General features: G+C 41.9%; 1 protein-coding gene across 1 annotated transcript in view; it reads left to right on the forward strand.

Annotated features, from left to right (window-relative positions):
- Positions 1–208: 208 nt before the first annotated feature.
- Positions 209–26,138, forward strand: part of Micu2 (mitochondrial calcium uptake 2) — a 68,935-nt gene continuing 43,005 nt past the window's right edge. The window contains exons 1-2 of the mRNA XM_021639085.2: positions 209–427; positions 24,685–24,823. Of these exons, the coding sequence (XP_021494760.1) occupies positions 218–427; positions 24,685–24,823 (349 nt within the window). The 5' untranslated portion in view covers positions 209–217. The remainder of the gene's footprint in view (positions 428–24,684; positions 24,824–26,138) is intronic.

Consider the following 26,138-nt stretch of genomic DNA (forward strand, 5'->3'; position numbering starts at 1 on the left):
TGGGCAGTTTTCTAGCTAAGTCACGCCCTTCGCCTTGGAACCTGTCACCCGAACCAGCGGGCACACCTAACCCACTCTTGAACGTCGATGAGGGAGCCACACTCAGCAAAGCGCGCGGAGAGCATGGGTGGAGGCCGCTGAGCTATCGCGAGAGTTCATGAGTTTTCGGGCAGCCGAAGGTGCGGGTGCGGCGCGGCGCTTGGGCGCTTCCGCAAAGATGGCGGCGGCTGCGGGGAGAAGCGCTCGGCTGGCGGCCTGGGGCGAAAGGCTGCGGCGGGGGCTCGCGGCCGGCCGAGGAGCCGGGCCGAGGCGCGGCCCTCTCGCAGCGGCTGTGGCCGGCGTGGCCCTGGCAGGGGCAGGAGCGGCGTGGCATCACGGCCGCGTGAAAGCGGCGGCGCGCGAGGGCGGCCTCACGGTGTTGGCGCAGGTACGGCTCAGCCCGGCTCCGCCCTCCGACGCCCCTGGGGGGGGAGGCGGAGGCTCGGAGCCCCTAGGCCGCCGGCGCGGTGCCTGGCCGCCTGGGGCGTGGGGAGGGGGAGCCTCCGCCGCGGGGGCGTGTGGGCGTGGCTCGGGGCACGCCTCTGCCCACCTGGCGGAGCAGGGGCGCCCGGCACATCACCTTTGTCCTGATGGACGAGGGTGAGGAAAGGTGGAGGCGTCCTACTGTGTGACTTCTTCCAGTCAGGAAAATACCAACTATAAAAGTTAACCTGTTGATAGTTGCCGATCTTACCAGTTCTCATGACTTACTTGATCTAAACCTCAGTGTTTTAGTGGACACTGCCTACTCAGCAAAGCCAGTTTTCCTACCCTACTTCAAGATGAAACATTGGGAAGTTTCAGAGTACTGCCTAAAAATTTATATATATAGAGAGAGAGAGACATTTAAGTGTTTTTAGTTTCCTTGGAGTTAAAAGTAGTATTTTATTTTCCGAATTTGTTAGGTTTCTGTTACCTAGTTCTAATGAAAAACTCAAACATTAAAATACAACCAAAAGAAAAGCATACCTTACAAAGGAAAAGTTAGTAAATGTTGTTATTAAGGTGTACCGTGTTACATGCATTGACTCCAACACACCACATCGGGTTAGACAGAGGTGGGGAAAACTTTTCATGCCATCCAGCCTTTTTAAGCTTGACTTTTTCTAAGGTTTTATTTTATGTGTCTGAGTATATTGCCTGCATGTATGTGTGCACAGTGCCTACAGGCCTGGGGCCCAGTCGCCAGAAGAGGGTTTTAGGCCCCTGGAGCTAGAGTTACAGGCTAGTGTGAGCCACATGAGTGCTGGGAACTGAACCTGGGCCCCCTTCAAGAGCAGCAAGTGCTCTTTAACTGCTGAGCCATCTCTCCAGCCCCCACATTTTTGTTAATCGTACGTCAGATCATTTCATTTTTCATTATCGATTTTTCTGCTTGCATATTCGATTCCATCCTATTTAGAACCTTAGGTTAGTCTCCCCCAGGGTGTTTTACTTTAACTTCAGAAACCACTAATGCCTTTAATAAGAAATTCACTTTTTTTTCCTGACGCTGAGTTTCCCATGCACTAGGCAAGTGCTCTAATACTGAACCACACCCCAGCTCCCCACATTTAAAACTTGGTCATTTAGAGCCTCTGTAGTCACATTCCATGACCTGTTTTTAACTCAAAAACTTCCAATGACTCACCAGCTGTCTAGGAAACAAGTTTAATTCCTACCCATAAGCCCTCAGCAGATCCAAAAAGTCTGGGCACAGGGGTCTTTCCTGAGACTGATACTCCAGCCAAAGACCACTCATGGAGATGGCCTGGAACCCCTGCACAGAGGTAGCCCATGGCAGTTCATTGTTCAAATGGGTTCATAGTAATAGGAACAGGGACTGTCTCTGACATGAACTGATTGGCCTGCTCTTTGATCACCTCCCCCTGAGGAGGGAGCAGCCTTACCAGGCCACAGAGGAAGACAATGGTGACACTCCTGAGGACTTTTTATCTTAAAGACTGTAGGCAGCCATTGCAGGAGTTCTAGTCCCATTGAAACCCAGCCCCAGCCCCCCTCCTCCCCAGAAAGCATCTTAGGTAAAAGAGGTTCCTTGGCTTTCAGTGAACTGTGATTTAAACTTATCTAATTAGGAGTGCAAACTAAAGGCACACTAACACAGCTGCTTAACTGTGGGTGGCGCCCTAATACAAGATTGCAAAGAGGGCCAGAACCATATGGAATCATAAAAAATAAAAGATTTCTAAGCACCTAAGGACAAAAACTCAAAGGTCAAACACAGTGAAGCCCAGGTGTTTTTAGCAGTGCTTGCTGCTGTTACAACATGTGACTTCACTGGACCCCTGCTCTGAACACAGTATCCACTGTCTGAACACTTTGGCTCAGATTCCAGACTACTGTGTGTTACAAATTGCAGTGTACTTACTGTACATACAAAGTGTTCAGCTCTTACAGAAACATAGTTGTTAAACAGAAAAGAGACATTCAGTGTATTTCTACCATCATTTCTCAGTGTGTAGCAAATTACTCTTTCATTGTATTGTGTTTAAATATTTGATTTGAAAATTTTAAGTTACTGATTTTGAAAAGTCATTACTCGAATTTTGGCTTGGGATTAGGACATCATTTCCAACAATTTCAGAATCACCCCGAAATACTTGGGTGTCTTTATGTATATTGTGTGTTTGCATTGATAACTAGACAAGCAAAGTATCAGTCAACTCTAAAAAAACATTGAAAATGCACTTTATCCTGCAGGGTCAGATCTCCAGCCAGGACTTAAGGAACACATCTGTATTATTAAGTACGTTTTACATTATTATTAATGTTTGTATGTGTGTAGGTTAGAGGGTGACTTAACTGTTGAGTCTGTTCTTTCCTTCACCATATGGGTCTTAATGATCAAAACTTGTATCTTCAATCTGAGCAGCAAGCTCATTTACCCACCAAGCCATCTGGCAGGCCCGTTGTTTTAAATTCTTTTTTTTTTTCATGTGTATGTGTGTGTATTTGTGTACACATGTGTATGGGTGCATGTGGAGGTCTGAGGTAACAGCAGAAATATTCCTCAGTCACTCCTCTACCATTTTTTTTGAGGCAGGGTTTCTTAACTAAACTTAGAGCTTGCAGATTCTGGCTGGTCTTGCTAGCCAGCTTGCTCTGAGAAACCGGCATCTGTCTTCCTAACTATAATTACAGGTAGGCCACCACACCCAACTGACCTGGCATTTATGGCATTTGCATTGGCTTTGGGGACCTGAACTATGGTCCTCTTGCTTGCTGCAAGTACTCAGCTAGGCACCTTCCCATCTCTACCTAAAGATTTGCATTCCTCTTTAATAAATGGTAAATATATATATGTATGTGTATATATATATACAGTTGTATGATAGCTTGATAATTTATTGTCTTTTGATGGTTTGTATACCTAAAGTCTTGTTAAAAAAAATCCAGTGAAAAATGGATCAGGACCGGAAAAGTTTAAGAAGCCTAGCACTAGCATTTTATAGCATCCAATTCTATCTTGAATAGGAATGTTACTTTCCTATTATAATTGTTACAGCATCTCAAAGTATCATTTTGCAATTCCTGTTATGCCCAGGATCTTATCAAGCTATATACTCTTTGGTTGGCTCTGTGGGAAGAGTGTCAAGACCTTGGAAAAATGAGTGAATTAAAAATGAGCTACAGAGTTGTCACAGTAATAGGGAAATAGTAACATCTCAGTAAGGGAACAGATTTGCAAGATAACTAACTGTAGGGAGTCTAAACTGCACATTGCACATGTCTTATGTAAATGTGATTGCATTGTTTCAGAACATATGCATACAACAGGGTAACACAGTAAGTGCCTCCTGACAGAAGCTTGTAATAAGAACTTGTTTTAGGGTTCATTAACAAGTGAGCTGCTTCTAAATTTTGGCAAGTTATATAGAATATTGGCTACTACAAGTTTTCCTGACATCATTTCAGATTTATTTTGTTTGCTTTTCAATGAAAAATTTGTTTTCTACTATTTAAATAGTAAAATCATTTGGCCCAACAGTGCATATTAACTATTTCTCTATTCTAAGTAAATGTGAAACATTAGTCCACATTTTTTATTATGTAAATTCATTTGTGTTTTATTCCCCTTAGTAGGTTTAGTTGTATTTGTATTTATAAATCTTTACAAACTTCTGCCACTATTCAGGTTTTTCTTTTCTTCCCTTTGGAATTATTTTATATACTTACTTTGTCTTTTAGTGGAATGGCCATTTGTCTGTTTCGTCTCTACATTTGGATGCATAGGCCAGGGATGGAATAAACTGACCTGTACTGCTTAATCAAATAGCTTTAGTGTGGCTAGCCCTGTAGAAAGGCTATAGCAGCACAGAGCGATTCCCCATTGTCCCAAATAAGTCAGTCACACTCTGGACCCCTAGACATATATCATGCCATGTTCACAGTAGAAAGAGTAAAGAAACCGTACCCTTTTCATCTGTTCCACGGATGTATTATGACTGGCATAAAATGCAACAAATATGTAACTGAATGAGTAAATAAATTGATAGGGACTTAATTCTAATAATAATGTAATTTTCTCAAAAGTGTAAAATTCATCTCTTTCATCTATTCCTATGAAATTGTAATTTTAATATTATTAGCATTTATATATGTCTTTATACAAGATTTTGTCTTTTGTTATCACAACATAGCAAAAGTCAATTTTAGAATTTACATTAAATTAATGATTTCACTCCAATTAATTGAGAGGCTTCCAATGGTAAACCTCAGACCAATTAGTTTACTTCTTAATTGAAACAGTCCCGGCATATGTCAAAAGCCAGTTGAATAGTGTGTTTCGGTATTATGTAATAGTTAAATACTGGGGACTGGCAAGATGGTAAAGACGCATTTGCCAAGCCTGATAACCTGGGTTCAGTCCTTGAAACCTACGTGGTGAAAGGAGAAAAGTAATTTCTGCAAGTTATTCTCTGACCTCCACAGACATGTGCGTGTACACATACAAGATGACTCAACCAATAAATAAATGTTTTTAACTTGTTTGTTAAATGTATGGTGCATGTACTTGTGTGATATTGCTCACCTCAGCTGAAGGTTACAGAATAAGGTCTGTGTCTTTACAGTGCTCTCAAAATTTTCTTAGGAGAAAGAACCCCAGAAAAGTCGTGGGGATAAAAATAGCTACCTACCCCTAGGCAGGGAAGAATAAACACTGAAGGAAGTAAGGTGTTGGAACACATAAAGCTGAAAATCAGCCCCTTTGAAGCAGTTATGGATAGAACCACTGCAATATAAAGCCTTCTACTGGTGAAGAAACCTACCAGTAGGACTCTGCCATTTCTGGAAAGGGTAAGTGGGCTGAATCTGGTCTATATAATCGCTCACCTTCACAGCAAATCATGATCACTTTGTGCTGGGTTGTGTGTCTCCCTGGAATTGCCATAGCAGCTGCTCAGTAGAGCTGTTTGGAAATGCCCAGTGCAAAGATGTTTTCCTGAAGGTGCAGCCAAAGCCATTGTACCTACCCTCCGAAAGTGGCCTTGACCTCCGATGTGGGCCTTTGAGCTCCATCTCTGAATAAATATGACAGACTGAGACAAAGGAACAAATGCCTTTCTATTTCTGGTGTCTTCCAGTATCAGTCCACTGCCCTCTGTTGATAGGGTAAAGTTGTTCCAGCTGGCAAAAGAGAAGAATTTACAAACTCCAGCCCCAGTGTCATGGAGCAGTCAAGAAGAGTGGCTGAGGAGCTGATAACTGGCATAGTGTAAGGACAGTTCTACCAGGTTTCAGGGGACAAGGAAACTTTTTTTTTAATGGAGACTGCCCTCCTATTGGCTACATGTGAGCAGAGGTTTAGGTCCTCTTCATGTATTGTCCTTGGTTGGTGCCTCAGTATCAAGAAACCCCTGGGTTCAGTTTTTTTTATTTAGTTTTTTATATTAATTACAGTTTATTCACTTTGTATCCCAGCTGTAGCCCCCTCCCTCCCTTATCTCCTCCCATGCCCCTCTCCAAGTTCCAATGATAGGGGAGGTCTTCCTGCCTTTCTTTCTGACCCTAGCTTATCATGTCTTATCAGGACTGGCTGCATTGTCCTCCTCTGTGGTCTGGCAAGGCTGCTCCCCTCTCAGGGGGGAGGTGATCAAAGAGCTAGCCACTGAGTTCATGTCAGAGACAGTCCCTGTTCCCCTTACTAGGGAACCCACTTGAATACTGAGATGCCATGGGCTACATCTGAGCAGGGGGTATAGATGATATCCATGCATGGTCCTTGGTTGGAGTATCAGTCTCAGAAAAGACCCCTGTGCCCTGATTTTTTGGTTTTGTTGCTCTTCTAATGGAGCTCCTTTTCTCTCCAGGTCTTTCTATCTCCCACTTCTTTCATAAGATTCCCTGTACTCTGCCCAAAGTTTGGTTATGAGTTTCAGCATCTGCTTTGATACCCTGCTGGGTAGAGTCTTTCAGAGGCCCTCTGTGACAGGCTCCTGACAAGGAAACTCTTAGTTGACTACTTCTAACAAAGGGCTTAATATGTGAACTTCTGAAGCGATGTGAACAAGTGCTTACTTACCCTGGATAGAGCACTGACAACCAAAGGAAGAGTTCCATCTGGTCCAGCCTAGTGAGCTAGTAAGTTTTGCTCAGTTGCGGGAGTATGGTTGATGGCAAAACAGCTGTATCGCTGAAAAGCCCTGCCTTGACATTAGCATCAACCTCCCAAAAGCCGCATGGATGGAGTCTTCCACTTCCATTATTTTATACTCTAGCATCTCCCAAGGCCAGGTGCAGCTGGGACGGAATCACACATAGCTGTGTGGGGTTTGGGTGGGAGGGAGTGTCTGGAGTCCCCCCAGGGCAGAGTCTGATGGTCTTCCTTTCCTGTGAGAGAACTCAACAGACCAAATCTTATGAGGGTCTCATGCAGGTAGTCACAGCTGCTGTGCTTAATAGCAATGGCAGAACTGTGGAGCCTCTACTGGAGTGTAGTTGATAGACCAGGTGTCATACCTCTGTTGCCAGACCTGGTGGCCCATGGGAGATCGAGGCAGGCAGATCTCTGAATTCTTGGCCAAGCTAATCTACGTAGTTCTAGGATCGGCGGGCCTATGTAAGAGAAAGCTGACTCTCTGTCTCCCAGCAGTACTCAGATGCCAATAGCTCCCTCTATGCCCTTTTCCCCTCTGTGCTAGGATTTCATCTGGCTTAAGCTTGCATGGCTCTGTGCACACTGTAGCAGTTGCTGAGTTCATATGTGCAGTTGCCTGCTCATGTCCTACAACGAACACTTTTACGGTAGATCTTTGTAAATATTGGTAGGTATAATTGAGATCTAAGACTTGCTAAAATTCTATCCACTTTAAGCCCGCATTTAGTTATTAGCAACTTACAAAGTATGTCCATCAGTTTTTGTCACTGGAAAAAACAAAGGAGAATACATTTATGTTGGCTCACAGTTTCAGAGGTTTCACTCTGGTCAGCTGACTTTATGGCCATGATGAGGCAGAACATCATAGTGGTGGGGACATGTGACAACAGGAAGTTTGATGTTGGGATCCAGAGCCTTTCCTGAGGCCCTGATTTATAGAGAGAACTCTGTCTAAAACTGGAAGCTTGCTTGGCAAGGCTAGTAATGGCCTGGGACCAAGGCCTAGGAGGAACTGAAATTTTGAATACTGGGAACTTGATTTTCTTCCCCCTTTAAGTGCTATGCTTATTAGTCCCAAAGTCACTGAGCACTTCTGGCCTGTGATGCACTTGAGATATCACTTTTTTTCTTTGTGCAACATTGCTTGATTAGCTTTCTGCTGACTTCATCCCATTGTAGTATAGTTTTCTGCTGATTCTGTCCCATTTTTCCCCTGGAAACTATATAGAGAATTCTTAATAACTTGCTTGGCATAAGCCATAGCTTCTATAAGACCTCCTTATCCCAACTTTCCTATCTCTATTTCTCATCATCTTGTCTATCATCAGGAACCTGTCACTGAACAATGACCTGCTAGTCTTAAGTCAGTGTGATGACAGGATTTTCCCACTAAAGTCACCCTCCCAATTGGCCTGGCAAGATATACCCACTGGTAATGGTGGTTCAGAAGTTATGGGAGTAACAACCACATTCTGGATGAGTCTGAGGCCCACTCCATGAGAGGAAACCCATACCTGACACTGAAAAGGACAAGAATCTATGGCTAGATAGGTCCTAGGTCCTTGGGAGAACCCAATACTGTTATTCTGCTGTATGGATAGTGTTTCAATTACTCCTAATTATTTATTATTATGCCCATAAATGAGAACATTTCTCAAACCCTAACCCTCTCATCAGAGATGCTTCTTGCAGTACATGGCAGAGACCCTTTACTGGTCAGTGTACAAAGAATAAGCAACAGTACAGTTCTAAGCCCTATTTTGGACATGTATGTCACACTCCTCCCCAAAGGCTAAGAGATCTCAGAAGAAAGCTCAAAAGACTGTACACACAAGATATGGCGAATAATATCTACTGGACACTGGAAAGATGTGCGGTGACTTGGAAAAGTGGTGTTGCTGGTACAGGCCTCTAGTGGAGAGAAAATGCTAACAGGAGTGATGCAGGGCAGGAAGGTTGAGATGCTGTGAGGTACTGCACTGTGCTTCAAGTGAGTCATTCATTTGAGTTAAACTCAGCAAGAGTAGAGAGGAGCCGCCGTGTTACACCTTCATGTGGAAGCCTAGCTGATGCTGTGACTGGAACAGTGTTTCCTTCTGTTTCTGTTGGGTTCCCATAGTAAGTACAGCAAAGTCCTCCATGCAGCAGTTTCCAGGCTTTCTAGCCTAGCTAACCAAAGAGCATTGGCTAAGTGGCAGCAGATGTATTGTTGCATGTATTTTTGTACAAAGGAGTAGAAAGATGATAAGACATTAACAGTGAGGAAAACAGACTTGCTTACCGTGCTTACTTGTGTTTGTGTTCATTTAAGTTGATATGCCACAGGTAATAAACTTTATATCAACACATAGAAGTTTGATAACCATGAAACATTATAAGGTCAATGAATATGTAAATCTTTCTTAAAAGAATGCAGAGAAATTGGGGCATTTTGGTTTTTTTTTTTTTTTTTTTATCTTACTGTCTCAGGTAAAAAATGCCTAAAAACAGATAAATGCTAACAAACTTTGATGTTAATAAACCCAAATGGAAGTCAAAAAAATCAAAGTGTGTTAATGGCTAGATTATGAAAAGAAAGATGGCACAGCTATCCCCTATAATTAGAGGTAATTTGTGATTTGGCATAGCTTTGTCCTGCATGAATAAAGGCCTGTCTTCCCTTTCTCATAATAGAACCATACTTGTCTGTCTCACTGTATGTCTGTGGAGGAAATTTCCTGCGGGCCAAGAAAGAGAGAGAAACAAATGATAATGATAAAAGCAGAAGGTATTTCATCTTTCCTCTTGCAGCTCTGTTTCACAGAGCCCCAGTAAGACGTTGCTTCTCCTTGCGCTGTAACACATTTGTAGACCGTGTATGTAAGGGCTTTTGTTGCTTGAGAACGACACTTGTGCAGAAACTCATCCTGAACCACTAATGGTAACAGCTTAAAGGTCATGTGCGTGATACAATAGTAGTCACATCTATAGTGACCTAATTCCATATAGAACAGTATTATTTAATGCTTCTGGATTCCAATACAACTTTAAAGTAATACTTTGTGAATTATATTTTAGTACGTCTGGTTATACAAAAAACATCCATTTCCATTTATGAAACTTCCACAAATGTATGACAGTTAGAATAAAGGTTGTGATTATTAGCCATAAGGCCTTATACAATCTTATGCACATACCTTATGCACATACCTCGACATTAATAGTGTATTAAAAGCTTTAGATACCTTAGTGTGCGCTCTGCTGTGTGCAGTTTCACTAAAGAGCCACACACATGAACAGAAATGAGGGCCCTTTGTATTCACTTTATTATAAACACAAATTATGCATAGTCTTCCTGTAGATTTTCAGGTCTTTTATAAAGGGAGTGGAGGAAAGGAAGCTATCGACGGGTGCTGTGTTTCTCTACAGCAGAGGGTACTGCCTCAGCTCTGCTCTGCACACAAGCCATGGAATGGATCTCTCAGAAACAGGACGCTCTGGACCTGGATTACTAGCCATAAGGCCTTATACAATCTTATGCACATACCTTATGCACATACCTTGACATGTGCATAAGGCTCCATATGTCCTGTACTAGGAGTCTCGTACCTTAAGATCCCAGGTGTCTTTGTCCTTAATTCCTCAGCTGCTCAGTATCCAGGAAATGAAAACCAGCTTTTAGATAACATAAAATTTAAGTAGAATAGGCATCTGTCAAAAATTGCTCCAGGTATGCCAGGCACACTGTAAAGGGCTTAGTTGTCTATTCTGGGGTTGTGTGCAAGAAGATGTACATGGGTTGCTTTCTGCAGTTTGTATATGTAGTAGGAATGTCAAGAGACTGAATCACATCCTTGTATTTTTTAAAACAAAGTCTTTTTCAGTTTCATTTAGCCATAATCACCCAATTAAGAAATCAGCTTAACTCAAAGCAGATCCCTAGGAAGATATTTTCTGTCTTGTTTACACCTACAGCTGTGGAGTTTGTGGGATTCTAGGAATTGCTGCAGAAGTGAAGTCCAGTCAGGTGCCGCTGTTCCGTGGTCCAGCAGCACTCCTTTGTCTGTATGCGGCTTGGGTGCCCCAAAGGTGGAGCTGTGACAGCCATGCTGACCAGCTGAGTGGCTGAAGGCATTATCTGATCATCACATGGTTAGCATTACATCGTTAGCTGTGTGGAAGGGCTTGATTAGACCTCTGGTAGTTGGCACTCAGATGTACTAAGTATAAAAGATAGTTTAATGCAATCAGCAGAAGTAAGGAAAAGGAGTAGCTGAATACTAGTAGTGGTACACCTACTAAAAGAAGCTGGTTCACTTCTTAGCAGTTGTTTTGCTTAAAGACAAAAAAAAATTGTTCTTTCAGGGATTTTATAGGAAATTCTATTACAGAGTTTTTAAAGAATCATCTAAGTAACTTCAAAATTAATATAAGCATACTTATATCATCATGAACTCTGTGGACAAAAGTGATGGAAAAATAGAAAGGGAGTATTGACAAATCCCAACTCTTAGATGATTTTACTACCTTTATACACAGCAGACCCTGAGAAGTCCTTGCTTGAACAAGAAATTAATTTGCCAGAGTGCTTTGCTATTTGTAGTGCACATTTAGAGCCCGTGGCCATGTATGCTTTGAGTCCGTTGCTTGTGACTTTATTATGAGCCCACGGAGTGTGGACAGACTCTCGGCACCCTTGCTGGTGCTGGTGCTCATTTCCTGCAGACATATTCTAACAGCAGAACTGTTTTAGAAATGTTATGTTCCAGGCTGTCGATGGACTCAAAGATGAAGCAGGGGGAAAATCCATTAAGACCTAAACCAACCATGATAGAAGGCCTGAAAACCATCAGATCATATATTGAGATTTACAGGAGTGTGAGACAGGTGGTGTAATCCAGGTCCAGAGCGTCCTGTTTCTGAGAGATCCATTCCATGGCTTGTGTGCAGAGCAGAGCTGAGGCAGTACCCTCTGCTGTAGAGAAACACAGCACCCGTCGATAGCTTCCTTTCCGCCACTCCCTTTATAAAAGACCTGAAAATCTACAGGAAGACTATGCATAATTTGTGTTTATAATAAAGTGAATACAAAGGGCCCTCATTTCTGTTCATGTGTGTGGCTCTTTAGTGAAACTGCACACAGCAGAGCGCACACTAAGGTATCTAAAGCTTTTAATACACTATTAATGTCAAGGTATGTGCATAAAAACAGATATTGTATATTGGTTCTAAGACTAAATTTTTTGAAGTTTTTTTAATAGCATACCTTAAATGTAACTGGTTCCAGCTCACAAAGATCCATGGGTTTGTGATACATGTCTCCAGAGCACTCGCAGTGTTAGCTGTGTGCTGGGAAGTGGGGTATAACAACAAGGCATTTCCTGTTCTCAGAGTACTCCAGAGGGGCAGAGAGTTCCCATATAGGGCACTGGAGCACTGATAAAAAATGCTCTCACAAGGAGGACACTTAACCCAGATGGCTGCTCCAGGAAGGACTCTTGGAGGAGGTGAATTAATTCTTAACACAAAGGCTATCCAGTAAGGAGCGATGAGGAAATTAACTGACTGTATTGCATGCTTAGCTTTGTCGCGTGTTTCATTAGAGTCAGAAGCAAATAAATGGTCAGTCTGTCTTCTGGAAAGGATCACTGAGGTCGATCAAAGGCAGCAGAATGAGTGTTAAAGCAAAGGACACCCCAGCAATTCAGATTGGCTATAAAACAGTCCTGACAGCAATAATCAGAACTATGACTGACAGTTTAATAGGTTTGTTTTTACAGAGGCCAACTCACTAAAGAACACAACTATCAATGAAAATACGGGTTTTGTTTTTAATAAGAAATGGCAAATCTGCCCTTCGGTTTCTTATTTTCTGTTCCTGTGTATGCTTCTTTGGTGAAACTTAGAACTGAATATATTTAAGCTTTCAAATCCTGCCATCTACCTGAAAGTTTTTTAGAGCTCTTGCTTTGTTCTGGAAAGCCCTCATTTCTACATGGCAGCACACATGCCAGATTACTTTTTAAATAATTTAAGGGTTTTATGGAATTAGGTGTGCAGACTGAGAGCGCTGTCACTAGTCAGCAGTGAACTTTGAAAAGCCACCTTGCTGTTTTCCTCTTAAGCTGGGTAGCAAATGGAGCTCACAGCCATTGCCAAGGGTCAGAATGCAGGGTGTGCAAGAGTACCAAGAATGTGGAAGCATGGAGAAAGCGTGGCAGAATAATCTCAGGATGAGTCACTCTCCTTCTGTAGCCCCAAACTATGAAATGCCATGGCCACAGATGCAGCTGTTCCCAGGAAGGGGTGGGAGGAGGAAGGGAATCCTTTAATCCAGCCCTTCCTTGCTCCATACTGTGCCACATACTGTAGGACACGCTGTCCTAAGTGCTGGGGTCCTGCCTGCAGCTTCTGACCCTGACTCAGCCCCCACAGCATTCCCAGCCTCCCTGAAGCTCTGCTTTCCAAGAGCTATGTTCTTGAGTACCAGTGGTTCCTCCGTTAGACCAGACTGTCGCAAAAGTTCCTTCTTACCTGCTCAGCGACCCAGGAAGGAAGGCTCACACCCCAGATGAATGTCCTGATACCAGACCTGTTACTAGTTTTATGCATAATTAATTACAAAATCTTTAAAGACACTAGTCTGGTGCATCCTCTTGTAAGAAATAGAAAGCCAAAATACCATGATTTATGACCTGCAAAAATAATGATCGGAGCTTAAATGTTATTCTCATGGAGCATGCACAATGGCGAAGTGCTGCTCCTTTCTTTCCTTCATCTTTTCCAACACCACTTTCGGTAATGCCCCATCAATTGGAAGCAAAGAGCCTTTTTTTAAAGCTCTGCTTGATGCTCTGTCATAGGTGTGTACTGTTTATTACATAAGTTGACGTTAAGTAATTGTAGAAAAAGTTCAGTATTTACCTACACTATATAGGGAATAAGCCAAAGTAACTCAACTATTTCTTAAGAAAATATTATTTAATTAAATTGGAGTGAGGAACACTGATAATATTTTACAGTGATGTTAACATTAAAAGTGTGAGAGGGAGAGAGAGATCGCTTGCATTCTAAGTTGAACTTTTGTTTAGATCACAAAAGTCACAGTGTAGCCCTTAGAAGGCAGTAGTAGAGAAGGAAAAATGAATATTGTGCTAAGTCGTATTTTGGAGGGGGAAAAGCAATAAAAGAGAAGATGTGCGTTTCTTTTTTCATCAGCACTTTTCTTCCCTAGACACAAGTCTGTTTGGTGGGGTGGGATAAAGTACGTGAGAATGTGTGTATTATCCCTATAAGAATAAAATGTAACAACAATATATTACACACACATAGGCCATTTTCTCATACTGTGCTTGTCTAAAAACAGCCTCCTTCACTCTGCTAGCTTCAAAAGAAGTCTGGAGTACCATCCCTACAGAAACAGCGCGAGATGCCAGGGGCATTCCCAGCTCCCAGGTTCTGAGAATAGCTTTTGTCTCCTTGGCTAAGGCTCTGTCACTCTGTAGAATTTACCATGAGACGTAGCTCATGCAGTGAAGATTTCTAATTTAGTCTGGAGTATTGTGTTTCATATACAATAAAATCTCCTTCATCCGGAACAAAGTAGAAAATTTGTAATGAGTGAAAATTTCCAATCGTAAAGTTTCCCTTAAGAGAAGACATTCAGTCACAGCACAAAATGTTCAGAGGCAAAGCAATTTTATTTCATCCAGATTATTACCAATTCCAAAATAAAGGCCCCAAATGAATAGGTCTTACTTACTATATTTTGTCTAATGCAGTGTGTGTGTGTGTGTATTGGACATCCTGAAAGCTGTAATACTGTAAGAATGGCCCTTTCTGTTCCCTCTTTATTCTTGAGAAATGCAGAGACCAAAGAATGTTCAACAAAGAACAGAGAACTTACTTTTTGTAATTTGTCACTTCATGGATAAAAAGTAGAGACAGAAGGGTGAAGCACCTGTTGCTTTAAAGGCAATAAATGAGTGAAATGTTTTAACAGAAGTCATCAGCTTTCAAAGATCCCTTTTATCCAGTTCCCATCACTCACTGCTCTTAATTCCTTTGTCACATTTTTTACTGCATTACAAGTAATCCTTGAAATCCATGGAGCATTTTATATATAACTAGAACCATGTGGATGGTTCTCACATGTTCAGTAGAGCCCCAAATCCCAGCATTTTTTTTTTCCTGTTCCTACTTTCCCACATATTTTGTCTTAGATGCAAGTTTGAAGAAAAATCGTGGGGGTGATGGGAGAAATTTCACCCCCACTCACCAGCTTCCACCTAGCAGGTCTCTGAACAGTCTCCCTAGGTTTAGGGTAACAGAGCCTCCAGCAGGCCCTGAGCAGCCCTTTGATCTCATTCCTGTCTTCTCCCCTCCCTCTTCCTTCCCAAGGAGCTGGCTCCTCAGGCAGCTGCTCTGCAGTAGAGCCCTCGTTATTTATATGTAACTGTATACACTGGCCAACAGAGTCGCTGTGTAGAAGCACCTTATGAAATCTCCTTCAGATAAAGGGTGAGATTAGTAATGTTTATTCCATCCCTTCTGGAATAGTTCTGTTTATAACAAACAGGTTGAAGTAAGAAGAGACAAAAATTCCAATCTCCCAGGTTAAATAAGTTCAGCACTGGTACATGATGGATGGGTGTGCGGGCACAAGCCCACACCTGCTATTACCTTCATTTCTCCACATTACAGTATAAGAGTATAAGGACAATATGGCTCTGGTGTGCTTGTTTTGCTTTTGTGGGGCTTGAGAGGGATATACCCGCCTGGAGGCCAGAGACAGCTCTTGGGACACAGCTTTTTCTCTCTGCAGTATAGGTTCTGCAGATTTAGCTCAGGTCAGAAGAGTTGGCAGCAAGCACTTTTGCCTGCAGAGCCATCTTGCTGGCCATTTTATGAATCACCTTAGAGCTAATTCTGTCTTACTCTGTAATATAGCTTTCTGAGGGTGTGTGTGTGTGTGTGTGTGTGTGTGTGTCCGTCCTCATGTGTACGTGTGTGTTTAAATAAGTCTTAAAAGGATGAATCCAGCAATAAGGATATTGTATATGAAAGGCTTTTTTTTTTCTGAAAACCCATTTAAAAAAACTAAAATTGATCAGTCTCCCCTGAGATACAAAATTATTGAAATGTAAAATACACACCTACAGGGCAGTGAGAAAAGTTGTTTTCCTGTGTAATGTATAGAAGTCTTCAGTATTTGTTTAGCTTGGCTGGATCCATTTTCAGGTATTAACTACGTCTTACCTATGCTCTTGCCTCATTGATTTCTTTTTTTTTTTTTTTTTTTTTGAATAGGATTTTCAAGATTTCCTGCTGCTCTTAACTTAATTTTTCCTACAGAACTTTGTATAGGCCATGTTTTAAACACATGTTCTAGCCAGTTATGTCATTTGCCAAAAGTGATGTGATTATATATGCTGATCCTGTCCATTGTGGTCTAAGTACTCTTATCTTTGCATTAAAATATTGGTTGAAGAACATAGCAGTGCTGGTAGCATCTGCTGTACAGTAATTGAGCTGTAGGGGATTTCATAGATAGCTGACTGAGCTGGAAATACAGCCTGTAGCCTAAGGGTGTGTGTGAGCTCTGCCTGGGCTCAGGCAGGGGTATATCTAGTGGGGGTGTCCCTTTCCATTTTATTTGTTCTCTCATTGTGGGATTCCTACCGTCGTAGTTCCTAGATTGAGGTTATTCTGGCCACAAATACAATATGTTCCTCTGCCAACAAAGTCATGACTTGATGATGCTAGTCCTTCCCTGGACAGGACATGGGAGGAAAAGGCTGACATTGGGCCTTTGCTGGGCAGAGTGATGGGAGTATGAAGTACGAATTTCTTCTCTTTACTTGGCTTTCCCCAGCCCTAACAAAACTGGTGCTGGCCCATAGGAAACCTTTGTACAAACCAGAAGCAGACACTCCTTCATCTGTACCTTACTGTCCCACAAACCCAAATGCTGTGGTATGGAAGACCCTCAAAGTTATGCAGTTAGTGGCCTATGCATGGCAGCCCCATTCATCTGAGGTGGCTCAGGATTTCATTGGTACACGCACACACACACACACACACACACACACACAGCATTGTTCCCCCTAGAAGAAGAGACTGGTTCCACCTGGGTTATCCTGGGGTTTCAGAAACATTTTTGCTGTCTGGAAAGTCCTTTAAGGCAAGTTTAAAATCCGAAATTTTAGCATGGCTGCTTACTTTTGGGTTTTGTTTTGTTGGTAAGTTAGAAACAGTTAAGAACTTTCACTTACTGATCTCATGAATTTGTAAATTATTTGGTTTGTTTTATTTGTTTTTCAGGACAAGGTTTCTCTGTGTAGCCTTGGCTATCCTGGACTCCCTTTGTAGACCAGGCTGTCCTCAAACTCATAGAGATCTGCCTGCCTCGGCCTCCTTGAGTGCTGTGATTACAGGCATATGCCATCGTGCCTGCTGAATTTGTAAATTTTATAAATGACCTTTTCTTTAAGTAAGAGTTAGTTACCTTCAGGAAGGTACATTGTGCTGTTTTTTGTTTTGCTTGGGTTGCAGAAAACTAGTGTATAGATTCTATGGCCCCAGACTTTGTTTCCTGCATTCTGTAAAATGAGAATAAAACACAAAACCCAAAGTGGGTAGGAAGGGAAGCCAATAATACCTCAAGCTTCCAGCTTCCTCCAAATGCTGACCAGGTCCATTAGCCTTGAAGGAAGCCTGGTGCTTACAAGGACTGTCGGCAGCAGCCTTGACAGTGAGATTTATATGCAAGGTACAGTGCTTTAAGTTAAGAGTTTGCTTTGTGATACTATTTTTGTAAGCAGTTGATTTAATCCTAGGATCTCACTTGAGTCACATTTTTCTCGATTTCCTGAAATCCCAAATCTGTGTGTCAGTGAACTGAATTTTTGCCCATGTAGATTCTTTTCCTGGTGCCTCGTTATGACAAAGAATGAACTAATAGTGAGCTCTTAAAAAGTGTGTGTTGACATTATTGGGAAGATGAAAGCATATGTGCCTTGTGATTTAGTTTTATTTGATGTGTAACAGCATTCATGACAATGTAGAACTCTGTCTACTTGTACTTTTCTGAGAGACGTTCTGTTTTCACTCATAGCTCTAATCATTTGCAGTTTATATAAACAAAGCCCTGGTATTTGTCTATAGCGTACATTCTGCAAAGTACTTTGAATGTCTAGTGAGTCAGACAGCAATGCTGACTTTATACAGCACAGTAGAGTGTGAGGTCTATCATGTCAGCGAATCTTCCAGATCATTCAGGTTGTATTTGGTAGAAGGTATTTTTCTCATAGGAGATTTACATTAAAGGCTTTTAAGCTATATTTCTCATCTTCCTACATTTTGAGCAGCATGTGTATGTGCACACGGGCCGTTGGCTGGCGGTGGTGACCTTGGCTGGCCCAGAGCTTTGCAGCCATGTGCTTTTTATTCTTTCCTGCTTCACTGCAACCTCCCTGCAGCTGTGTCATGTACTGGACTCTAGTTTTTCAGTGTGAAATACACAGTTTGTTAAAACAAACAAGAAAACATTTGAGATAATCCATTCAAAGACCCATTGTACTTAGTAAAAATAAACTATATCATGCTGATAATGAAGGCTGTGACCCAATGGATATTTGTGCTATTTGCACATATATTGTTTAGTTTGGTTAATTTCAATGTTTGAATTTTTTATTTGCACTGTCTTTATAGCAAAGTTTAAAAATAATTACAGCAAGCCAGGCGTAGTGGCACACGCCTGCAATCCCAGCATTCAGGGAGGCGGAGGCAGGTGGAATCTCTGTGAGTTTGAGGCCAGCCTGGCTTACAAAATGAGTCCAGGACAGCTAAGGTTACACAGAGAACCCTGTCTCGAAAAAAAAACCAAAATAATAATAATCATAATAATAGTAGCAAAATAAAAATTTACAGAAGCTTAAAATGGAGTATGTGCTAGAAAACATTAATAAGAAATACCTTGTAAATGTCTCAAACTTAGTGTGTAAGAAATTTAAGTATTCCACACCTTTAATTTAGTTTGAATTGGGAAGTGTAAAAAGATTTACAACCATTCACAGACTATGACATACCTGAGCATGGATTCATGAACTATTCTGAATATATACATATAATAGTACTACACTGGGCATCTGTTTTTCTCAGATACAATTTTGACATCTTGACCTTTGTTATACCTCCTCTTTCTCTCCATCCAGACTGATGCTCTCTCTGACTGTACTTACTGAGTTTGCAAGCCACTTTCTTTGCCTAGCTCATTTATGAAGTCCAGCCTGCCACAAATACACACCAATGAGAGAGAAGACAGAGACTAGAGAAAGGAAATAAGTGCCCAAAACAGTGTGGTTAATTTATGGTATTGAAACCAACAATGACAACAACAACAGCAAAAAAAGCCACCAGTGCTTATGAGGAAGAGGAACAAAGAAAAATGGGTAAAGAGAACATTGGTGCATGGGATCAGCCAAAAACAGATGAGAGGAAGAAAAGGAACAAAGAAACAAAAGAACTAGAAAAGGGAGTGAATTCCCTCCAAGGCCTGCTGCAATAATTTGTTCAAGGTACTGGAACATGACTTGGCATCTTGTCCTGTGCCATACACTGCATAACCAAACATGGTCTGGAACTCAAAAGCTGTAATGCTGGCATTTTCACAAAGCTAGAACTAGAAGCTCTCTAAGGCCCTTTCAAGTTTTAAAATTCTGGGTTAAACTATTGCTGAAGACCACATACCTTTGTTGCAAGATACGAAATTAAGCTAGAACTGGGCCGGAAACTTCCTGCCTTCTGGCAAGCTTTCACATTTCCAGAAGAAGCTATGCATGCTACTGGGGGAGAAAAAGCACCAATGGGCTGTGAGCTCTACAAACTGCAATACCAGTTTGCCAGGCAAGACATGACCACAGGCATAACAGACCACTATGGTGGTGATCATTTGCTCTCTGACTGAATTTGAGGCCTGCTCCACAAGAGGGTACTCATGCCTGGCACTGTGAACACAGTCAAAATGCTGTGGCTCTGAATTCCTAGAGAATTCGCTTCAGTTGCTTACATAGACTGGCATGGCATCACACAGCCTTCTAAATAGTTTATCTATATACCTGTGCATATAAATACTACACTCAACCTTAATCAGAGAAGCTTCTCTTTGTAAAGAACTGCAGTGAATGCAAAAGTGCCTGCACAAAGTTCATAGAATAAGCCATGACTCAACATTCAGCCTTTTAATAGAGCATCTATACCACCCTTGCCATGGCGGGGAAGAAAGAAGTATCGGGAAAAGTATAAGAAGGCCTGCAAAATGCTATCTTCTGGGAATGACATAGCCATTACAAATATTATCTCACAACAGCAGAGGTTATCTGTGTACAGTGTGTACAAGACTGAGCCTGGCCTCGTGCTGTGGCACACACCTTTAACCCCAGCACTCAGGGGGGCAGGCCCATCACTGTGAGTTCGAGGCCAGCTGGGTCTGCAAAGTAAGTCCAGGACTGCAAAGGCTACACAGAAAAACCCTGAAAAAAAGACTGAGCCTGCACGGCTTTCATGGAGCCAAACCATACCTAACTAAACTTTGGCTACTAGTAAATTCAGGGGAGAGGCTGCCATTCATTGTTTTTAATCACGTGCCCACAAGTGAGCCCACCAGGCTCGGTTAAACGCAGTAAGTAGCAAGGCCAAAAAGGGATTAGGGGATGAGAAAGGGACTTGTAAAGAGGAATAGGAGGAAAATAGTGGAGTGAGAGTCATCATAACTTACTGTGCATAAATGAAGTTGTTAAAGACCAACACTAATAAAATTTATAAAGAAATGCTGTGTTGTAAATAACACCTGTGCTTCTGCTGTACCCAGAGCACCAGCTAATATGCCATACGTTAGAGTGAAACAAGCTGAAGCATCACTTCCAGGACTACTTGAAATCTAGACACAAAGAATGTGGGTATTAGAATAGCACATCCTTAGAAAATCATACAGTAAATCTTTCTCCCCTTGGTAATATGGTTGAGGGTTGCTTTCATGACCATCGAACCATCTAGTGGGTTTGAGATCTGATCAAAATAGTTGTGAATGTGAAGTAAAGCAAGATAAAGCCTAACAGATAAAAGACTAAAGCACTAAAACTGGCATTGGCAAGTCAATCCAATTTATATAAAGTAGCCATAGCTGTCCAGTGCACACTTACTGCACTTGTGGGCCTTCAAATTTCACTTGTAAATTTGACTACTGTTTGATAAAAAGTAACCTAAAAAAAAAAGAAAATGTGTTGGTACATTAGCTTGAAAAGTGAGATCATTTCAAAATCTTTTCCCTCTGCTTAAATGTAACAGCAAACAAATTTTTCAGGACATTCTACTCAACTTAAATATGATAAAACCAGGAAAATAATGCATACTAGTTAGGAAATCGGCAGCATTTAGGCCGGGTCTTAAAGAATGGCGAATTCTAGTTATTTTCTTTGTGGGTCTCTAGAATCTAGTTTATACCCTCCTCTTGCATGAAATCTTACCATTACACTGCATTTTCTCTCTCCGGAGCTTGTATGGAAACTTGTTGGAAACTGTGAGATTGGTGCCGTATCGCCTGTGCCATCAGTTACCTACTGTGCTAATCTAGACAAGCTTGTTACCTTAACAAGCCTACATTCCTTCTTTTTTAAAATAGGGATGATAACTATGGGTGCAACTGGGCATTTTGAGGATTACAGAAGACATGCTTATAAAGATGCTCACAGCCTGCCTCATACATACCATTCACTTAATTTACCTCATTGCTGCCAATATTTTCTACTACACAATCATCCACTTGATTCATTTGCATTTTGACTCTTCCTAGCATGTTTCTGAAATTAGCAAATGCTTAATTAAGGGCTTAATTAAGCTACGATAATAGAAATAGAAAGGTGCTGTTGACTAGTGATGGCAAAGTACTCAACCTTAGTGATAGAGGCAGTGGACAGTACCACTGATGAGAATAAAGAGTATTGGTGCTGATAATGGGAAGTGAAAGGCTTTGGGCTAGTACAATGGGTTTGTTTATACTGGGGAGTAACAGGAATCCAGAAAGCTACCATACCAAATTAAATTGGAAGGGTGTTGATCGAGGGTGTTGAAAAGTTTTGAACCGTCTGCTGGTGGAGAGTCATGGTTGTAGGTCACACGTGGAAGTTCTTTGTGTGGAAATGACCTATAATTCTATGCAAACTTCAAGCTCAGAAATTAACTAGTAAAAAAGGATCCTTATTTCCTTTGTCTTTTTTGTTCACTAGAAAGGATATTTAGCCAAAATGTAGATGGATTTAAACAACCCAGTCAACCATCCAACTCTATAAAATGGCACTTCCTGAAGAGTTGGCTCTTAAGAAATGTGATTCTATGTGAGTTAGGTTCATAAAGGCATATGGAAAGTAATAACCATGGGGCCTCAGTGCCTAGGAGCACTTGCTGCCCTTGGAGAGGACTGGAGTTTGATTCCCAGCACTCACATCAGCAGCTCACAGTTGTCCATATCTTGAGAGGATCTGACACCCTCTTCTGGCCTCTGTGGACATCCACACATATGACATATATACACATCACATTGTTTTTAATTAAATGAATATTTTATTTAATTAAAAAAATAATTTAATTAAAATTATAACCACACGGTAGAGAAACTTTTAGAACCAAACCTTCTAGAAGAAAGAAATACGGTTGTAACCAGGCTTTTATCTGCTTTATTGGGTTCTTTTTCCTAACTCCCTAAACCACCCCCAGCCCTTCCAACTCCCCAACACCATGTAAGAGAGAAAGAAGGTTAGAGGGTAAAGGGACCATTAATATTGTTAGACTGCTTTCTGCTGATTAGGGGCATCAGGTTCTTTGGGGCAAATTTGCTCTTGATTGTAAGGATATTGCCAACCAGCAAACAGCAAGGCAGCAAGCAGCAGGAGCAACAGCAGCCACATACCCTGTTGGCTCCAGCATTTATTACATACTCTGAAGAGCCCCCAGAATTCGAAACGTGAACAGTCCTTAGCTGGCAAAGTCACGCTCCTGCCAGACAAACCATCGTCAGCTGGTGAATACTATCTCAAGGAGCCCTATAACCCACACCTGGGAGCAAAGTAAAACCAGAACATTTCTGCGTTTAATTAAAAAATTCTTACTGCACACAGTCTCTTACACAGTGTGCTGTGAGAGAGTGGTAGGTCTGTGCATTTACTTCCTATAAGTGAAGACCAGGAAAGAGTGAGCTGGCTACAGTGAGGACACACAGTTAACACAGGTTAACACCCAGTCAAGACATAGCTGTGAGACCTGTAGTCAAGAGGGTTGGATAAAGAATTGGACTTTGCAATGTCCAATGTCCAAAGAAGTTAGACAAAAAGAAATATCCAAAAAGGAAATTTTAACGACTTTGATACAAAAATCAGGAACACTTTACTAGTGTTTCAGGATTTGAGGGTGTGCTTTTTCTGTTGTGATACTAGTTTTGCTATTTTCTTAATAAACTGTAAGTTAACGTTAGTTGTAGTGGATTTAACATTTAGTGATGACACATGCTCATATTCAGCCCCTTCCTGTTCTAATGCCTAGGACTTACCAGTGCCATTGGGATCCTGGTCTTGCTCCAACCATCCTCCCTTTCCTGGACATACACATTCTATAAATTCACTGTCACTGCACATAGGACTTCCTCAAAACTTAGTGTTGTCTCACTTGCCATTGCTTTTCTTTTGTTAAGCAAAATGATGTGTCTATTACCATGTATAAAAGCTGATGTTTTACCGTGTGTGCTTTATATATAACATTCAAAAATATTACTAATATTATTATGATTCCATTTTCTGGTGTCTACAATGAGTATGAAGCATGTAAATAAAACTTGCGCCTGGGCTGGGGTCAGGGTAGAGTGCCTTCCCAGATTGGACTAGGTACTGAGTTACCTCCTCACCTCTTGAGTCCTTTTTATAGTTAACAGCTTATGGGGAAAGAACAGAAAGCACACAGAGCCTGTAGTAGTGAGTGCATCGCTTATGGTGTCAGTGCTCTGCAGGCACTGAATAGCATGCAGAAGGGCCAGAACTGATCAAGTGCTCAGGCAGCTTGCTGTCTACTTCAGGGGAGAGAGTCAGCCAAAAGAAGCCTCTGGATGTAGAGAAGTTTAAGCAACCAGAATTCATATTTCTTCCCCTGGTAAATCCTGGGATTGGTGCTGAGTATGAGAAGTAGGTAGTGGACCTGGTGGGATACACAGTGCAAATGAAAATGACACCAAAGGAAGGCAGTCCAGGATGAAAGCGCACAATCTCATGTCAAGGCTCCATATCAGCTCCAGGGTTGTCTACTGCCGTGTCACAGGCTGTGCAGCCACAAGGCACATTCATGTGTAGGAGGATAGCATGGAAACCAGAGACTGAATGCCTTTAGTGGAGCAGAAAACTTAGTAGTGATGTCACTGTCTTCCAGCTGTTGGGGATGCTTGGTCCTAAAGCCTGAGGCTCCGGCTCCATCAGTGTTTGACCCAGACACATCCTTTTGCACTTTGTAGTCATAGTTGTGTGAGCGGAGCCTGTCGTGAAAGCACAGCTGTGCATGCCTTGCCCACATCTATCTGGTGTGATGGTCTGCCCCTGTCACTGTGGTGGCAGTGGCCTTCTGCTCCTTCTTACTGAATTAGGCTTGTTCCTATCTTCCTCAGAAGGTGACTCACTCCTCCCGTGACTTCTGTGAGTATCATCCCTTCAAAACACTGCCCTGTCTTACCTGAGAGATTTGCCACCACTTTCTCCCATCTTTGCTGTCTGTGTCACTTCTCACCTCTCGGGGACTTTACATATCTGTGAATGTCATTCTCCCTCTTGAGAGTAACTTCCCTCCAATTAGTCATAACTGGTGTCTTAACTTCAGTGCCTGAAAACATAAGGACTTAATTGATATTTGTTACATGAATAATGTAAACTTTGGTGGTTGTCAGACCTAACTTACCATTTAAAGGTAATTCTAGAGGTAGCTGAGTTTGGAAATCATACTGAAAAAAAATCTTTAAATATTATTTCTTTTTCTTTTAGAAAAATGACTTGGGACCAGTAGAGAAACTTTCTCTCCGTAAACAGCGGTTCATGCAGTTTTCATCACTGGAGCATGAGGGAGAATATTACATGACACCCCGAGACTTCCTCTTCTCAGTAATGTTTGAGCAAATGGAGCGTGAGTGTTTTTGTTTGTTTGTTTTGTTTTTCTTTTTAAACATGAGGGTTGAAAAACCTGTTTTCAAAATTAGTGACAGCTTTTTTGCATTTCAGTTGTTACTATTCCTTGTATTAGGCATTTTCTTGTTATGATGTAACAATTGTAAACTTTTATGTATATATCTTGGAAGTAGTTGTTTTGTATTGGGTTTTTCTAAATGGGGGGAAAAAAACAGTTTTTAAGATGCCCAAAAAGGTTGTTTAATAATTTGACTGGATATCAGTTTTTGGTAGAATTAAGGTTTTAAATTGGGAAGATAAATAAAGTAGATTAATTATTAAGGAGAGCCATTATCAGAGTTACTGTGTTTGCTGTAAGTTGAAAAATCCGGATGAAAACAATATAACCAAAATTAAAATAACAAAGTACAATTACTTTATAAACAGAAAACTCACAATTATCCCATGATGGCAGAAACCCCCAGGTGTATCACCTGAACCAGCCCCTCCCACTGTGCAACAGATTGTGAATGCACCACAGTGCTATAAAGCCTGTCACTTTTCAAAAGGCTGAATTCACTGTAAGCACCTTCTGTACAGCAGAAGGCTGAGGGTGAGGCAGGTGCCAGAGCAGGAGGGGTGCTGAGCAAGAAGGAAAAGACTGACACACAGTTATCCCCCGACCCCCACATGCATTCCCTGGCACGTGCAGGCACACACACAATAAAGTATGTGCATGTGTCCCTATGTGGGTATGCCCCTGAGTGTACATTCCCCAATGGCCAGAAGCCTCTAACCCCTGAGCAAGACTCACGGGGGGGGGGGGGGAGGAGGGGCTGAGCTGCCCAGCACAGGAACTGGGAACTGAGGCTTGAAGAAATGGCTCAGCATTCGTTCTACTTTTAGAAGACCCAGGTTCAATTCCCAGCACACACGTGGTGGCTCACAGCTATCTAATTCCTGTTCCAGGGAATCCAGTGCCCTCTTCTGACCTCCACAGACACCAACACACATGTGGTATGTACACATATGTGCAGGCAGAAAGCTCACACATAACATAAAATGAACACATCTAAAAAGGGGGGAAAAAAGACTTGCCCCCCCTCGCCAATCCCAGCTCTATGAACTAGAACTCCTTCTAGACTGTTGCAGCCGCACAGGGCTTGAGCTCACAGAAGATGAACGTCTCACGAGAGTCAGTAGGTGCCACTGAGTGCTGTTGTGCTCAGCTGCACCTGCTTGACGGTCTCAGTCTCCAGAGATGCACATGCACAGTATTTCTCCTCTCGGCAGTGTGTGTCTATGTGTCTCCCTGAGGTAGAGAAACAGTTCTT

This window comes from Meriones unguiculatus, chromosome 9 (assembly GCF_030254825.1).
Source record: "Meriones unguiculatus strain TT.TT164.6M chromosome 9, Bangor_MerUng_6.1, whole genome shotgun sequence".
In the NCBI taxonomy this organism is placed as follows: Eukaryota; Metazoa; Chordata; class Mammalia; order Rodentia; family Muridae; genus Meriones; species Meriones unguiculatus.